Source organism: Condylura cristata, unplaced genomic scaffold (assembly GCF_000260355.1).
Source record: "Condylura cristata isolate star-nosed mole 26May11 unplaced genomic scaffold, ConCri1.0 scaffold00023, whole genome shotgun sequence".
Classification (NCBI taxonomy): Eukaryota; Metazoa; Chordata; class Mammalia; order Eulipotyphla; family Talpidae; genus Condylura; species Condylura cristata.
The window spans coordinates 9,538,496-9,557,358 of NW_004567124.1; the positions used below are offsets into that span (position 1 = coordinate 9,538,496).

Below are 18,863 nucleotides of genomic sequence, written 5' to 3' on the forward strand. Positions count from 1 at the left end.
ATCTGCATTTCTCTTTGGAGAAGTGTCTTTTTAGCTCTTCTGCCCATTTTTTGATGGGGTTGTTTATTTTTGTTGAGTTTCATCAGTTCTCCATATATTTTTGTGATTAATCTTTTATTGCTAGTTTAGGGTGAGAAAATTTTTTCTCAACAGTGGGATGTCTGCTTGGTTTTTGTTATGTTTCTTTTGCCGTACAGAAGCTCTTTAAGTTGATGTAGTCCCATCTATTTATCCTTGCCTTCACTATCATTGCATTGGGTGCTGTATCTTTAAAGATGTCGCTGAAGTGTATGACGTGTAGTATTTGGCCCATCTTTGCTTCCAGGTATTTTTTGGTTTCCGTTCTTATATCTAGGTCTTTAATCCACTTTGAGTTGATTTTTGTGTGTGGTGAAAGGTAGTGATCTAGTTTCATTTTTTTGCATGTAGCTTCCCAATTTTCCCAGCACCATTTTTCTGGACAAATGTTCTTTGTTCCATTGTATTTTCTTTGCTCCTTTGTCAAAGACTAGCTGTCCATAAGCCTGTGGGTTTATATCTGGGTTTCTATTAGAAACCTGTATGTCTGTTCTTGTTCCAGTACCATGCGGTTTTGATTATTATGGCTTTGTAGTATAGCTTGGGACTGTAATGCTTCCATTCTCTTACTTCTTAGTCATGAGAGTTTGTTTTAGTTATTCGAGGTCTTTTGTTGTTCCATATGAATCGCATCAATATTTTTTCTATTTCTTTGAAGAATGTCATTGAGACTTTTATTGGGGGGGTGGTGTTAAATCTGTATATTGCTTTTGGTAGGATGGCCATTTTGATGATGTTAATTCTCCCAATCCATGAGCAGGGCATGTCTTTCCATTTTATGGTGTCTTCCTGTATTTCTTTTAACAGTGTTTTGTAATTTTCTTTGTATAGGTCTTTTACCTCTTTTGTTAGGTTAATTCCCAGGTATTTGATTCTTTTTGTTTTAATTGAAAAGGGGATGGTTTTTGTTTTTTTCTGTTTCTTCTGATTGGTTGTTTGTGTATAGGAAGGTCTCTGATTTTTGTGTGTTGATTTTATATCCTGCTACCTTGCTAAACTGGTTGACAGTTTGATTCATTTCTCAGTGGAGTTTTTAGGGTTTTCCATGTAGATTAACAAATCATCCACAAATAAGGACAGTTTTACCTCTTCTTTCCCTATTTGGATTCCTTGTATGTCTTTTTCCTGTGTTACTGCTCTGGCTAGAACTTCCAATGTTATGTTGAAGAGCAGTGGCAATATTGGACACCCTTGTCTTGCTCCTGATCTCAGGGGAAAAGCTTTCAGCTTTTCTCCATTGAGGATGATATTGGCTGTGGGTTTGTCATCTATGGCTTTTATCATGTTGAGGTATGTTCCTTCTATTTTGAGGATTTCAAGGCCTTAAACATAAATGGGTGTTGAACTTTGTCAAATAACTTCTCCACATCTATTGATACGATTATGTGCTTGTAATTGGCCTACTTAGTTGTTTTATTTCTTCTTTATCTAGCTTTGGGTGGTTGTAGAGTTGTAGGAATTTGTCCATTTCTGCTAGATTGTCTAACTTGTTTGCATATATTTGCTCATAGTATTCTCTGATTATTCTTTTGATTTCTGCTGGATCTTTTGTGATTTCTCCTCTTTCTTTTATGATCTGTTTATTTGTGCTTTTTCTTGTTTTTTCTTTGTGAGCCTGGCTAGTGGCCTGTCTATCTTGTTTATTTTTTCGAAGAACCAACTTTTGGTTTCATTGATTTTTTTGGGCTGTTTTTCTAACATCCATTTCATTTATTTCTGATTTGACTTTTATTATTTCCTGTCTTCTACTGACTTTTGGGTTACTTTGTTGTTCTTTTTTCAGCTCTTTAAGGTGGGACATTAGGTTGTTTCTTTGAGTTATTTCTTGTTTCTTTATGTGAGCCTGAAATGCTATGTATTTCCCTCTTATAACTGCCTTTAATGTTTCCCGTAAGTTTTGGAAATTTGTGTTGTTGTTGTTCTTCTCTAGGTATTTTTTAATTTTTCCTTTGATCTCCTCCTTGATCCAGTGGTCCTCCAGTAGTGTCGGTTTCAGTCTCCATGTGGTAGGAGAGTTTTCTGTCTTCCTCCTGTGGTTTATTTCTAGTTTAATTCCTTCATGGTCAGAGAAAATAGCTGGTATGATTTCGATCTTAGTGTATCTCTTAATATTTATCTTGTGACCCAGTATGTGGTCAGTCCTAGCGAATGATCCATGTGGGTTTGAGAAGAATGTCTACTCACGTTTTTTGGGGGTGCAGTATAGATGTCTGTCAGACCCATGTTGTCCAGGTCCTTGTTCAGAGCTTTAGTACCTTTGCTTATTTTTTGTCTTATTGATCTGTCCATTGTGGAGAGTAGTGTGTTGAAGTCTCCTACTATGTATGTATTTTCTCTGATATATGTTTTCATAGATGACAGTAGTTTCCTGATATATTTTGGTGCTCCTTCATTTGGTGCTTGTATGTTGATGATTGTTATGTCTTCTTGTTGTATTGTCCCCCTAAGACTTTCTCGTTTTACGTCCAAATAATTGGTAAAATAAAAATTTCATTGAAATATTATTCAATGAAATATTTGTATATTTTAAGTAGAATTTAATCTTTAGTTAAATGTTATTTTATTTTTAAAATTTTCTACATACATATATGTTAGCAAAGATCTGTGTGTAAATTGTTTATTAACTGTGATATGACTTCTCATCCTATATATTCTATATACATACTTTTATTTTTAGGTATAACTCATTACTCCTAATGTAACTGTAGTACTGTAGCATTTGAAGACAGATTTTTGTTTCATTGGTACAGCTGTTGTTTAAAAATTGAAATTTATGTTTTCTAAATTTGTCACTATAAAAAAAATGACATTTCTTCACTCATTCCTGACTTTAAGTGAGGATAATGTAATTGAGTAAATAGAACTAATGTTGAATTATGAATTACAGTGTTTTTCTCTGAACATTTTTTTATTTTTGAGAATGGGAGTTTTAACATCAAATAATTAGTGAAATACTTGAGTAAGTAGTGATTATATAATTTTTTCAATTAATGATGATGTTGTTTTTTTTTTGTTTTGACATCAGAAATTTATTTTCTACATTAAAGTTGTTTCATTTTAAGATGAAATATTTATTTTTTCTTTTAACTTAATATTTTACAGGTTAGTCTAAATCAAGAAGATCTTAATCTTCTATTTAAAATACTAGCAGAAAATCTTGGTGAAGCTCCTGCAGACTTAAATAAAGTAAAACCAATAAAACAAACAACAGGTAAGGGACTGACAATAGGTGGAATTAGACATGTGTCTATTATAGTGGGGGAGAAACTAATAAAAATGAAGTAAACAAATATGTATGCATAAATGGTTATTTGTTATTATTAAGAAAACAAATAAGATGCTTTTGAATAAAGCCTTAGGTTGAAATGATTGCCTTTAAGCCAAAGTCAGTTATAGGATTAGACTTTTTTCCTAAATTACATAAGTTAGGAGGCCATAAAAACTGAAGGCTTTATGATATGAGTGTGTTAAACAATAGATCAAACCTAAGTTGGGGGGCAAAAAGTAGTTTAATTACTTGTGACAGTAGGGAGGCATGGAAATAGTTGTCCAAAGAATACTTTTCTTGGGTATAAGATTAGAAAGGAGAAAGAGCAAAACTAGAGCAAAGAAGTCTTAGGTAATTGGATGATAGAGTCCTGGGTAGCACTGGGCATCTGTGTAGGTGCTGAGGGTAGAACATGCTTCCACATATATACATCCTAAATTCTGGAAATGGCAGATCACCTTCTCCCTCAGTGGAGACTTTAATATGTTAATGAGACTGACAGCTACTTCAGATTATTCAGGGTGGAAACTCTGGCTGCCTGCTCAGTGGGCTACTCAAAATCCATTAGATGTGGTGGGAAATTAGTTAGCAAGGTAAGTGGGGATATTGCTTAAAGTAAATTAGTTAGGCATTTTAATCATTGACTAGGAATAAATCAAAACAATTGACTACCTGAACCAATTGCTTTTAGGTTGTCTGGTTCCTAATTTCATAACAGAATCAGTAGTGGTTTCCTGGAATAATTATTGAATTGCATGTATTAAAAAAATCATTTAAAATTGGCAGTAATTATGTTAGCATAATTGAGCTTCTTTTTAAATAAGATGTAGTATTGAAATATCTTTAAGAATAAAATGGTAGATAAATACTTGTCAACAAAACTATTGAAAACAATTATAGCACAATTAAAGAAAATTAAAATTATTAGGTTGTCCTTTTGATTTAAAAGCAAGCTAATTATTTTTAAAATCGTTTATATGTATGTATACAGATATGTATATAACCTTTATTTTTTTTCATCCAAATGGTATGTACCATCCTGTGTTTCTGTGTATTTGTGTATGTTTTTGCCCTTCACTTTTTTAAAAATTCGCAATGTAACTTGGTGTTCAATCCAGGGAGTCTTTAGTGAGTATAATTATCTCTTTGTATGAATTCCAGTTTACTATTTTAAAAAAGTCACCAGTGTTTTTTATTTCCTACATAAGAAATGTTTGCATATTCAAGGAATTATTTTGTAGGTGCAAAATTATTTGCACGGATTTTTTCCCTGCATCACACATTTGGAACATTGACAGTTTACAAACCTTGCTCTGTGCATTGCATTTGCGAAGGTAATAATTAATTGCAGGGGATTTTCATATGGGTTTCTAGTAGAGTATACACTATAGTTCCTGTGTGTTATTAGTAGTCATATGTTAACTGCAAAAATATTAATAACATGTGTTATTGATATTGTGATCTAGTGGAGAGTGAAGACTGTAAAGGCAGACTAATGAATCTGTACACTACCACTTGCCATCTGCATAACATTGAGCAAAGTACTACATCTGTATGTACCTTAGTTTGCTCATCTGAAATGAGGATAATACAATTATTTATTTCAAAGGATTGTTGTAAGAATTAAATGAGACAGTTATGTGCAGTCCTCAGCACAATATCTAGCACTAAAGTAAGCTAGTAGCAAGTTCTAACTATTACTCATTTTTTTGTATTACAGTTTAGAAAAAAATTTTATTGAATTTCAGGTTATGTGAATTTCAGGATGATAGCATCATATTATTTTGTTTTTTGGTATGAGAGCTTTAAACGCCCCCGTCTTTTTTTTCTTTTCTAAATTTTGTTCCACTCCTCATGTTTTAACTGTATCAAATTCCATTTTGTTTCTAAAACTTACCACAATGTGTTAATTCTTCTATAGTTTTTCATGACCATTTGTCTTTTTCCTGGGATGTCTCGTGGGGGCAGGTCCTTTAGCTCTACTTGAATGGTAGTTCTTCTATTAAGTCTTTCTTGATCTCTGAATAACAATCTCATTTTTAATATATGCCTTTTCTGTTAAACCATGATTTGCTTTCTAATGGCTGAAGATGTCACAAACTTAATATTTGTGACTTTTCAGTGCCTGCATCAGGTCCATCTATTCAAATACATCCTCAATGAATATTTGTGGAAGAAATGTATAAATAGAAGTGAATATATTTCTTTTAAACATCTTTAGGTGAAATTAAAATGCCACTGGAAGTCTCTACATCACAACAAGACATATTTAATTCACAAGGTGCTTTAATAGCTGGAGTGGAAGAAATTAGATCTGTGGATATTATTAATATCCTGCTGAATTTTGAAATCAAAGAGGTGTGTAATTTTCATCTTTTGTAAATGAAGTGAGCAAATAATGGGTATTTGGAGTTACTATATAACAATAAATTTATAGATTATTGATATGGTTTCTAAAAAAGATTATATAAACTGTTTACATCTAGCAGCAATGTAAACTTTGAGAGTTTATCTAAGATGGATTATACTGGTGTATTGGGGGTATATAGTATTCTATTGTACTATGGCCTGTTACATGCTTTTCAGATGATTGCAGGACAGATGGAATGAGACTTGCTTTGGATCTCATATAGGAGATAGGAAAGGAAACAATGATAGAGGAATCCTTTGTAAACTTAACACATTTTTTAACTCAAACAAGAAAATAATTACAAAATGTGTAAATGTTCTCATTAAAGTATGCCATAGGGTACAATTGGAGGCTGTGACAATAATGGTAGGGAATGGGCACTTATACAGTCTGAGAGGGTCAGGAAAGATTTCCTGGAGGAAGCAAAAGGGGCTGGGGCAGGTTGAAAAGAGAAACAGGTAAAGCAATATGAATCTGTGAGAAGGCTGATTTTGATACAGGGACTTACTTATTTGGAAGATCCCAAATCCCATTATCATTAAAGTCTTTGCATGAGGTTATTATGTTCTTCTGAGGTAAAAATGATAAACTTGTAAACAATCAGTTCTGTTTTTTCATCTGAAATACCTATTTTGAAACTAATATCTCTCATGGTAGTCATCTACTTTTTTTTCTGGTTAATATCAGAGTTATTGAAGATTTTTAAGTTTTGATAATTGAATGCTATTGTTGAATAATTTTTTTGCAAATGGTCTCATTAACATAGATACATGGAAAACTCTTAAGTCCTTTTCAGTGCCATCTGTCATGCATGTTATCGTAGTTCCCTTCCCTTGAACAGTTTTTGAGGTGAGGGAAGCAACTTACATATCTCCTCAGGTTTTCAAATGAAAACTTTAACCATGTTTTTGGTGATCATTTTCTGGTAAGAGGAATCTACTCATAAATAGTGGATTAAAGCCAGAGATGCTTTGACAATTCCTACAGTGCATAAGACTGCTCCCTACTACAGAGAGTGGTTACCTAGTCCAAAATACTAGTGGTGTCTAGTATTATAGAAGTTGAGCATTGATCTGAAAGACTTTCAGATGAAAGGATCCATCAGATTAGGACTTCTGGGGATTAGACAGAACCATTTTGTTTTGTTTTAATTTTTAAATTTTATCTTGAAAACTACTAGCATATAGTGTCTGTACTTCAAAAGTCTATAAACAAATATGTGTGCTTCCTAAAGTAAGTAACATTAGGTAATTTCCAGGAATAAACAGAACAGACATCTTTTTAGATTGTGAATATTTTTTTGGCTATACAGTGCCATATGATTATTAAATATTTAACATAACTATAAACTATAGTGAAATAGTTTGTAGTCATACTGGTATATTTTTCTAGGTTGTGATTACTTTGATGAAAAAAGCAGAAAAGAAAGTACAACCTTTACATGAATTAAATATCCTGCAGCTTGGAATGGAAGCTAGAGTTAAAACATATGACTTGACTGTTGAAGCTTACCTAAAAAAAATTAGCATGCGATGTTTTGAGTTCACTGGTAAGTACCATTATATAGTATGTGTAAATTAGCCATGTAATAGACATGTAATTCCTATCATTTTATCACCAGTAAGCATATTTGTTAGTGTCACGATTAGTAATTAGTTATTGAGTTGAAATTTACTACACTTTAAATTTATCTTTGGTAGTTATTTATCATAAAGTAAGAATATATTTAAATGTATTAATTAAGCACAAAATAGAATGCCATTGCAAAAGTAAGTAAAGCATATGCCATCAATGTGTATACATAAACCTTTAGTACTTGTAAAACATTCACATCATTTCATTAAAACTCTACCGTGAGAACTGATATATATTACACAATCTGGAGCCAAGTACAATGACCAGGTATAGAGTTCAGATGTGCTTTTTGAAAAGGTGAGTTAAATTACTAGGAAGTATGACATTTTGCTTTCTTAAATGTTTTTTTTTTTTTAATTTTTTTTTAAAGATTTATTTATTTGTGCATACAGAACTGGGGTACAGGCCAGAGGCTCAGGGGCGGTGAGAGGCTTCACCAGAGACAGAGTGGGGAACAGAACAGGCAGATGGACGAAGTACACTGCTGAGGGGAGCAGCGGGCGGGTCAGGAGAGGTCTGCCACGCCATGTGGTCACCTCCGGGGCAGGCAGGAATTGAACTCATGAGGAAGCGACTTTAGATTCTCAGTGCTGTGCTTTAACCCGCTGCGCAACCAGGGAGGGCCTTAAATGTTTATTTTTAAGTTACATCAGTGTTTTTACTCGTTATTAGTGCTATTAATACATACTTGTGAAAATAAAAATTTAACAGTACAAATATAGAAAGAGGAAAAATTCAACTTTATCTTGTGTAGTGCTTTAGTCACTTTCTCTCAAATAAATACTAAGGTATTGTTTAGTGAGTATGCTTGCCCTTTCAAATTAACTTTTAAAATTTCACCAAACCAACTTTTAAGGTTGCTATGGATGCTGAAAGTTTGTAGGAACTTCATGGGGTATTTTTAAGTAAATTTGTATTGAGAATAATCCCTAATTTAGATATTTTATAGCTTTGTTCTTTACTATTTTATATAATTTGTTCAAATAAGTAAGACCAAATGTTATAATAGCACAGTTGTTTTTGTCTTACGAAGTTTTTTTTCTACAGCAAATTTCGTTGAGATTTAATTTATATACAACAAAATTCATCTTTCTTATTGTGTAATTCTGTGAATTTTGACAAACATACATTTGTGTAAGTGATTAGTCTGTTTTAACACAAATGTTTAGGAGAATCATTGAAACAACCCTCTCTTTTTCTCTTTCAGATTCTAAAGGAGAGCCTCTTCACATTATTAACCCTTCTAATGTAACTGATGAACCCCTTCTGAAAATGTTATTGACAAAGGTATCTAGAATTCTTTAATTCTTGTATAGTTTTATAACTCCCCCATATTTAATATTTTGCCTTTGTTCCCTACAACTTTTTATTCTAAAACTAGTTAATTATAGTGAATTAGAATCTAATAATCCTGAATAATTTCAGTAACCTTTGAGTTACTCTATATTGTTGAATAAGTAGGAATATACAAAGTTCCACTGTAACTGGAAGCAATTTTGTGGTCCCCAAGATTTACTATCATTTCCCCCTGCTTTTAGCATTTCCTCCCTAGTAGGATAAAGAATTTGAGTTTTTGCATGATAAAATGTGCGAAATGCATGTGGCCAGTTTTTTCTTTAAACTTCTTTGCAGTTAAGAACTATGTTTATAGTGTGTTCATAGCATACTTTGAAAAGTAAAGAATATATGTATTTTCATAATATGAAGTTTAATTTCCTCTATTTGTAGGCAGACAGTGATGGACCAGAGTTTAAAACTATTCATGACAGCACCAAACAAAGATTGAAGGTAAATCTAATTTACAATAAGAATATGTTACATTAATGCTTACATCTAACTTCATAGCCACCTTCGCTTCTGAGATTGGCAGTTCTAAAATTAGAATGAGGGTGGAAATAATAGTGTATATGATCTTGTAGAGAAAAGAAATGGATATATAGATGAAATAAAATTTACAGAATGTTTGATTTCCTGATTGTTTCCCAGATTTAAATTAATGACTATATTAAATACATAATAATAAAGAGTTTCCCTTCAAATTTTGTTAGTCAGTTGTTTATGTAACTTATTTTTCAGAGTGCATTTTAACACTACTTTTTGTGTACATGCTTCCCTGACCCTCTCTCAAAACGCCTGTGCCAGTGTCCTACACTCTTCTGGATTATTTCATCTGGTATAGTCACCTGCAGATTCATCCATTTGTGTCCCAAAAGACACTGATTATTGTTATTTAATCACTAAGTTGTATTCCATTCAATATATAGTTCACAATTTATTTGTTGTCTTTGTGTTATTGTGTATTTAATTTGTTTTCACCACTTGGCTATTCTGAATAAGGCTGCTAGGAACACAGGAATGCATAAATCCTTTTGTGTTAGAGTTTTAACTATCTTTGGGTAAAGACTTAGCAGTAGTATCACTGCATCATAATATAGTTCCATATTTATTTTGTTCAGGTCTCTTCAATCTGCTTTCCATAGAAGCTGTAGAAAATTGCATTCCCACCAAAGTCATTGAGTTTCATATTTTTCTAATATGCTTTTTTAAAAGGATTTTGTTCACTTTGATTATTTGAGCTAGTGTTGATGGAAGTATTAAACATATGAATTACATGTTGGTTATAGGATTAGAATAAAATTAAGGACAAAGCTAAAACACATTTTAGTACAGACATTGCTTAGAGTCCTTTTGAGCATATATTACAGATGCTCTTGGAACCATATGAAATGTGACTGATTTAAGGCTTGGTAATAACTTATTATCTTTACTTAAAACCTAGCAAGTTCTGTTAGAATTATGGTTTGGTGTGGGGTTGAGCAGTATATTAGTTTATTATCTGGTAAGGATTAACATTGGAATATTCATTTGTTTCTTTAAGTTTATTTTAAAAGACCTTGAAATTGAACTATTGTTTTGTTACTTGTTTAAGTTGAAATTTAGCATGAAAATGTTACCATATCTGAAATTTGCCTTTCTAATTGTTCACTGTCTAGGTTTCATTTTCATCCTTAGACTTAGTACTTCATTTGGAAGCTTTATTATCCTTAATGGATATTTTATCATCCGTTGTTCCATCCTCTGAATCATCCTCTTCTGACAAGGAATCTGAGCTGAAATCAGCTGTGGGGGAGTCCAGAAGTGTCATCCAAGCTGGTATTAAATTTTGAGTCATGGCGCAGTATTTTCTATCTGAACTTTAATAACCAGATAATAACTTTAACATGCAAGTTAAGTATTTAGTCCCTTAAATAAGTTAACAGTTGGTCTGGCAGATTAGGTTTATTTCATAAGACAGCAGATTTTACCCCTGTGCTATTATAGAGTAATTTAGTGGGGGATTTTAAATAAATGTTTAGTATTAGTCATGTATTTATATTTGACTTTACTGCCTAACTTTTGCATGAAGTTATGTATACTTTGTATTGATCACTTTGCAATCTTCTTCCAGTGACAGTGAGAAAGGGAAAACATGAAAATATGAATACAGTCAGGCATAGTAACAAAGGCCCATCTCAGTCAGTCAACAATTTGAAACCCTTTGCAAGACACCCAAAGCGGAATCTCATGCAAGAGAGACTCACTTCAATTTCTAACCAACACTGTCTTTACATCAATCACTTACAGGTCTGGGTACATTTTCCTCAGACATGTGACTCGTACTATGAAATGTTAGTTGTAATTATCCTGAATTAACATGTGCCTTTTTTTTTTTTTAAGATTTGTTTATTTATGCACACTGGGGCATAGGCCAGAGGTGCAGGGGGTGGCGAGAGGACTCACCAGAGACACAGTGGAGAGCAGAACAGGCAGATCTATGAAGCACACTGCTTAGGGGAGCAGTGGGCGGGTCAGGAGAGATCTGCCACACCATGTGGGTCACCTCTGGGTGAGGATCGAACTCATGCTGAAGTGGTTTTAGCTTCTTAGTGTTGTGCTTTACCTGCTGTGCCACCAGGGAGGGCCCACATGTGCCTATTTTTAAACCAAATGTTTTAATTAGATTTTCTTCAGTATCATAGGATGTGTATTTTCTGACATCTAGTAATTTTATTTCTATACCTTTGTCTATATACTGGCATTTTTAAAATATAAAACTATCAGTTATATCTGATACAAGAATCAATCTTTTTTAAAATAGAAAGCAGAGAAATATTTTTGCTATCAACTAGAGTAAAAGGGTTTTACATTATTTTTCTTTAGTCCACTTGTAGTATTTATCTTGCAGAAATATTTCTTTGTATAATGATTATGTACAGTATACACACTCACAGCTGAATATGCGCAAAGTCAGTGTTTAAACTCATTATAAACTACAAAAATTATTAATCCAAAAAATAGTTTCCAGTTATGCTATATTGTTGGTTTTTTGGATTGATTTTATTTCTTTAAATACTAAGGGAGGAAGAGTTGCAGTTACATCTTGATTATTTAAAGATTGATAGACTCATGTGTTTTTGTTTTTGTTTTTATTTAATTATGGTAGTATACATAATAGATAATTTGCCATTTTAGCCACTTTTGAATGTATAATTTGGTGATATTAAACATATTAATTTTATTGTGCAACCATCACCACTATACAACAAATTTCACATGTACCTATATATTTATTATCATTATTAATTAGAGTCCCCATTCTATGCATTACATCCTTGTGATTATTTTATAATTGTTAATCTTCTATATCTTGAATCTTTTATCCAGTTTGCTCACTGCCCAATCCTTCTCCCATGTAGCAACCGATTTCTATCTATGTGTTTTGTTCATTTGTTTTTTAGATTCCACTATAACTGGAATCTATATGTTATTACACTTTGACTTGATGTCCCATGCTTTCACAGTATCTATAAAAAAAAATTCTTTTTCCTCAAGTCAAGATAAATTTCTAAGAAAATGTATCCTAAATTTTTCAACTAGGACTGGGGCAGCAGTAATTAAGGGACTCCATTTGATGTTGATTCTTAAGTGCATGCACATATATACAAACACTTTGTACAATATACTTTTTAATTTTAACCCTTTATGTTCTTTTATCTTAGGATGTATTCTAGGATTTTTCATGGAGTAAAAAGGATGTGATCTGGACAAATTGGTTCTATTGTTAGTAACACATTTGTGAGACAGCATATATTTTATTAGCTATTCATAACTATTAGCATATATTTTATTAGCTATTCATAACTACTAGTTTTTCATGTTTTTTTTTGATCTAATACATGATATGAAAAGGAGTTTGAAATAAAATTTTGACACTAATAGAAGTCTGCAATCCTAATACAGGGCGTTTTCTTTTTCCCAGAAGAAAAATTATGTAAAATTTCTACCTCTCAAATGGTACTTTTAAGCTACTATTAACGATTGCCTTTAATTTGGTGGATTCATACTAGTTTTTATCTGACTGGCATTTGAAAAGTTACTCAAAAATCCTGATTAGTTACATTTGTAAACTCAGTAGAGGCCTTTTTGGTTCTGTATAGTTCCTGATGTACTTTTATTCTAGTGAGTTTGAGATATTTTATTTGATGTCATCTTTGCACTTTGCTACTCACAAGGCTTCTATTACTTTTCAGTATCCAGCAATAAATCGCAAGATGATCTATTTGATTTAAAGATCACAGCTGAATTAAATGCATTTAATATCTTTATCTGTGATCAGAAGTGTAGCATTGCAGATATTAAGATACATGGTAAGTATTATTCCTTGGTGTAAGTATTTCTGTTCTTTATGTAAACTTCTGCGAAGAATGAGGTTATGCATGGTAAATTTCTCATGGGTCATGTTTTAGTTTACTTGTACAAACTTTTCAAAGGTATGTTTTAAAATGTTAGAAGAAAATTATGACTCATGACTGATATGAGACATTGCTGTGTTCAAAAAATGTCAATATATATGTGTCTAAAACTTAATTATTGTTGTCTTTTCAGAATAATATAATTTTATTTCAAATTGAGAAATGAATATCATGATAGCATCTCACTGAGGAGAGAAAATGGCATTATCCTTATTTCCCTTGTCTTTTATATATATATAGTATCAGAAGAAATTTCTAAAATAAATTCTGTAAGCTTTATCAATCATCCGGTTGATATAAGGAATATGGTATAATGGTTCAGCATATACTGGGTTTTAGAACCAGGCTGGCTACATAACATTTTAGCTATTATACTTAGTGACTCACCATGAGCAAGTTAATTAACCTTCTATAAAAGAGAAGATGTTAGAATTTTACTCATAGTGTTGTTTTAAGGATTAAGTTACACATTTACATATATTTAGGAAAGTGCTTGGTACATAATTAGCAGTTTAAAAAGGTAAAAATGTCACTTCCATTCAGCAAATATTACTAAATACTTATTTTATGGAATGGTTTGAACTCATTTCTGAGATCAGTCATAGCAACTTCTGAAATCATTATACGTATAGAATTTCTGATAATGACAAAGATTTTTAGATATAAATCATAGATGGTGAGATTTCAGGCATAACTGAACTGTAGAAAGAGACTTATTCATCAAATTATATTCATTTATGCTTAGATACCAAAGCAGTTGTTTTTGTAATACAACAAATGTGAGCTGACTTTAACGAACATTGTGTCTTCCTAAATAATAGCTTTTTAATTTTGCCAATGCAAAATAGGATATTTATATCTAGATACCTATGATTAATTTTCTTTGAAATTCGGTTTCCTTTTTTTTTTTTTTTAAGATTTATTTATTTATGCATACAGAACTGGGGTACAGGCCAGAGGTGTAGGGGTGGTGAGAGGCTTCACCAGAGACAAAGTGGGGAGCAGAACAGGCTTACTGACAAAGTACATTGCTGAGGGGTGCAGTGGGCCAGTCAGGAGAGGTCTGCCACAACATGTGGATCACCTCCTGGGTGCGGATCAAACTCATACTGACATGGCTTCAGCTTCTTAGTACTGTGCTTTAACCCGCTGCGCCACCAGGGAGGACCCTACACTTTTATGTATAAGATGCCTGTAGCACTTGAAGATACTATAAAGTTTACTAAGTATCTCATTACATAATACCTTTAGTATCTCTTATAGTGAATAATTTCTGTTTGCTTCATGCCTTAGTAGTATAGAATTGAACATAAATACCACTGAATTGGTTCACTTGAATTTTATGGTTTCCTGTTTCCCACAGGAATGGATGTCTCTATTTCTGTAAAGCCAAAACAGACCGATGTGTTTGCCAGACTTAAGGATATCATAGTTAACAATGTTGACTTGTGTTCCATCCATAAAAAGGTAATTTAAAAATAGCTTCTACATTGAAATTTATTTTAATTCTTTGGGTTTGGCATACCTTTATTCAGTTATTCAGCATTTCTTATGTGCTATGTGTTTAACACTTTTGTAGGCACTGGGCACCGATATGGTGATAGTCTATTTTCAGATTGTTTATAGGCTAGCTGATGTCTATTTCTGACCAATTAAGTGATTGATATTTCCATTGATAAAATGATTTTTATAGAAATAATAAAAAGTTACTGTGAAGTAAAATGCTTTTATTTTGTTCTAGGTTGTATATAAATAGTGCTTCTTATTTTTAACATGGTGATATGGACTGTATAGCTCTTTTGGTTTAATTATTGGTTAATTTAATACTTTTAGGCTGTCTCTATTTTGGGAGATGAAGTCTTTAGGTTCCAAATGACTCTTTATCCAGGTGCCACAGAAGGAAAAGCCTATATGGATATATCTAAAGTAGATGGCAAACTTAGTCTCAAAGTGGGTTGTATTCAAATTGTTTATGTTCACAAATTCTTCATGTCTCTTCTGGTAAGTTTACTTTTTAAATATTTGTTTCTCACTGAGGTCTGTCTTTGTTTGTAATGCATTTGAACCTAGATAGTAAAAAATAAGGCTATCTAGTAAATATCCTAATACTACAGGCAATACTACATTAAAGGAAACCCTTTACATGATGAATAACCAAATGAACTTTTGTTTTCATTGTGTTGAACATATAAACTAAAATTCTTTAACATTTCCATAGTTCTCTGTTCTTAGAATATACCTTGATTTAAATTTAAACTTTTCATTGGTGATTGTTTTATGAAATATCCCTAAGAATTATTTTAAGAGCCCCTTTGAGGGGCAAATACTGGATTAATACAGTATGCACATTGAGAATACTGCTTCCAAGAATGATCTTCATTTGGAAAAAAATTTCTTTTTTTAATTGGAATGGAGAAATTTAACTTCCTAATCATAATACGACTGTAGATATTTAATTTCTTTGCTTGAGCACACTTAAGTACACATTGAGATATCAACTGGCAAAACATTAGTTTCTAAAAATGAACTTTATTCCTATGACTTAGAGATACAGAGTTAAACCTAATTTGAGGAAGGTAAATTCATTTATATTTGACTTTGCAAATATCATAAAAGCGATATTTTAAAAAAAGAATTACCATAATTTTTCATAAAAGCCAAGTCATTCTTAAAGAGGTAACACAAAAGTTAAAGTTACTTTTCCTTCCTAGAGGTAACTATTATTAATATTCTAAAATGTGTTTTTCTAGGCATTAATTTTTCCATATACGTAGTCATAAATGACATTGCTCTCATATAATGTCTCTTATTTAGTCTTTAAAGTAAAGCTTTTAAAAGTTTTGCCTTTCAAAAATAAATCCTGGTGGTTGTTTTGGAACTCTCTAAATATCAGTCTCTTCCAACAGAACTTCCTCAATAATTTCCAGACTGCTAAAGAAGCTTTGAGTGCAGCCACTGTCCAGGCTGCAGAAAGAGCTGCTTCAAGCATGAAAGACTTGGCTCAAAAGAGTTTCCGCCTCTTGATGGATATCAATTTGAAAGCACCAGTTATTATCATACCTCAGTCTTCAGTATCACCTAATGCTGTTATAGCAGATTTGGGCTTAATCAGAGTTGAGAACAGATTTAGCTTAGTTTCTATGGAACATTACTCTCTTCCTCCAGTCATTGACAAAATGAATATCCAACTTACTCAGTTGAAACTGTCCAGGTATAAATATATAATCTAATTATGGATTACTGATTAGAAATAGAAATTTTATAGCATGTTTGCTGAGAGTGAAATGCACTAGTGATTTGTATTTTTCATTCATGTAATTATGAAGCATTGACTATTGGTTTTGGTTAGTGGTTAATAGTAGGGCACCTCATAGAAATTGTGTTTCAGCTTAACCAAATTTATAATGTGATTTTTTTAACTGTAAAAAAAGGCCTATTATAAACAATAATACTTAGTTTAGATTTATTTATTTTACTTTGTACACAGCTATTTTTTTAAAGATGGGAAACAATTTCCAAAAATATAATAAATTTAAAATTTGTATTTCCATCTCCAAACATTAGCATATTTGGATATTTTCAGTGAACTATATTAAGGATTGTTAAAGTGTTGGCCACATTAAGTGTCATGAATAGTTATTTGGGTGTACAACTTTTGATGACAAGTAAGCTAGAACTATTACCATGTGTTTGTTTAACTTCTAGGAGTTGCCTTCTGAATTAGAAAAAGTACCAGTAACAAAAAACTAAGTGTACTTTGTCCTCCAGTTTTTGGTTAATAAAACATTTTTATGACCTTTGTACTGCCTGCTAGCATTAAACAGTCTTTGTGAAAGATAGTAACTGCAAAATTATGCTCTGTGAAACTTGTGTCACTGAAACAGCATTTTCCTCTGTGGAAATTGGTGCAAATTATGAAAGTCTTCATTTTTAAATTTAATTTTCAAAATATTTTAAAAATATAAAATGAATCCTTACTTATCTTTCAGAACTATTTTGCAGACTAGCTTGCCACAGCAAGACATTGAAATTTTAAAACCAGTAAACATGCTTTTGTCCATACAACGAAATTTGGCAGCAGCGTGGTATGTACAAATTCCAGCGATGGAGATCAAAGGAAAACTAAAACCTATGCAAGTAAGTGTTCATCTAAAATATATGTACGTTGCTTTTATAATGCAATTCTAGTGTACATCAGAAGTGATGACACATTAAGAAAATATGTTTTGTTATCTGAAATGAGGCCATTTGAGTTTCACACTTTATTTCACATTTGTCAGATAGTTGATAAAACTAATAACACATAAGAAAATTATTCATAAATTTGAATATTTTATTAAGGTTTAAAGGCAGTTAAATTGTAAGCAGTATAAAGTAGCATTAGATACCACATTCAAAATACCTTAATAATATTTTTAATATGTAGAAAACTCATTTAATTAAAAAAGTGAATATGGTTTTAAGTAAGTGAATATGTTTATTTAGTAGGCATATAAATCTAGTACTATATTGTTTTTTTTTAAGATTTATTTAGGTATAGATAGGCCAGAGGTACCAGGGATGTCAGGGGTGATGTGAAAGGATTCACCAGGGATAGAGTGGGGAGCAGAACAAGTGGACTAACTGAAATACACTGCTGAAAGGAGCAGTAGGTGAGACAGGAGAGGCTTGCAGTGCCATGTGAATCAACCCTTGGCTGGGATCGAACTCATGTTTCAGTAGCTGGCAAGAGCTTCATAGTGCTGAGACTTAACCCCTTGTGCCACCACAGAGGCTCAGTACTGCACTATTTTAAATAGTATAGTTAGTAGGTCATTTGTAGGCTCACAAGAAGAGATGAGAATAGTTGAAGATGGTTCTGGGAGTATAGAAATCCTGATTTATGTGTGGCTATGTGTGAAACTGCTGAAGCTAACAGGGGATAGGGTAGGGGAGTGATTAAATAGTATGTAAGAAACAAAATTTAGAAGTTCAGTTTTTTTGATATCTTTGATTATTATAGAAGTTGTTCCAAGATAAAACAATAAAGCTCAAAGAAGCAGAAGAAGGGAAGAAATTAAAATTAAAGTTCATTGTAGGTGCCTGTGTGTATGTATGAATGGCTCACTTATATGAAAAAGAGTGTTTGTGACATTCTTGTAGACTTTCTTCCAAAGTCATGGACTTTAAATCTTCCTTTGTTTTTAACAGATTGGATTGCAGGATTACTATTTGATCCATTTTCCTTTCTTTTAGAGATTGTATGATTATAGGTTGCTGAAAGCAAAATTAAAACCTAAATCTTTCATTAATAGGCAAATGTGGCCCAAATTATAGTATACTTAGATTATAGACATTATAGACCAGATAAAGAAAGTGAACCAGAACTATTGAAATGAAATGGGTATATCTTAAACAAGCAAAAAAAAAAAAAAAAGTTGCAAAATTATTATGCAGTTGTCTATTTCAAATTTATAATAGGTAAGACTGAACAATAGTGAAAAATAAAGAAAACATTCATAGGAGGAATAGTTCTCTAATTCTTTGGGGGTGGAAAGGAGAAGGGAATGGGGACTCAGAGAAGTAAACTTAAGGTTTCAACCTTATCTATATTGGGGAAAAAATGATCTGTAGGAAATATAGCAAGTTGTAAGATGTAGCTAGATGGTTGGTGCACTGGGGGAGGATTATTATATTCTTT

At 32.1% G+C, this 18,863-nt stretch overlaps 1 protein-coding gene across 1 annotated transcript in view; it reads left to right on the forward strand.

Annotated features, from left to right (window-relative positions):
* Positions 1 to 18,863, forward strand: part of VPS13C (vacuolar protein sorting 13 homolog C (S. cerevisiae)) — a 138,625-nt gene that overhangs the window by 67,844 nt on the left and 51,918 nt on the right. Inside the window, 11 exon segments of the mRNA XM_012728680.1 lie at positions 3,181 to 3,289; positions 5,568 to 5,704; positions 7,149 to 7,305; positions 8,599 to 8,678; positions 9,120 to 9,179; positions 10,385 to 10,544; positions 12,962 to 13,078; positions 14,547 to 14,650; positions 15,017 to 15,184; positions 16,090 to 16,394; positions 17,173 to 17,320. Coding sequence (XP_012584134.1) covers positions 3,181 to 3,289; positions 5,568 to 5,704; positions 7,149 to 7,305; positions 8,599 to 8,678; positions 9,120 to 9,179; positions 10,385 to 10,544; positions 12,962 to 13,078; positions 14,547 to 14,650; positions 15,017 to 15,184; positions 16,090 to 16,394; positions 17,173 to 17,320 — 1,545 coding nt within the window.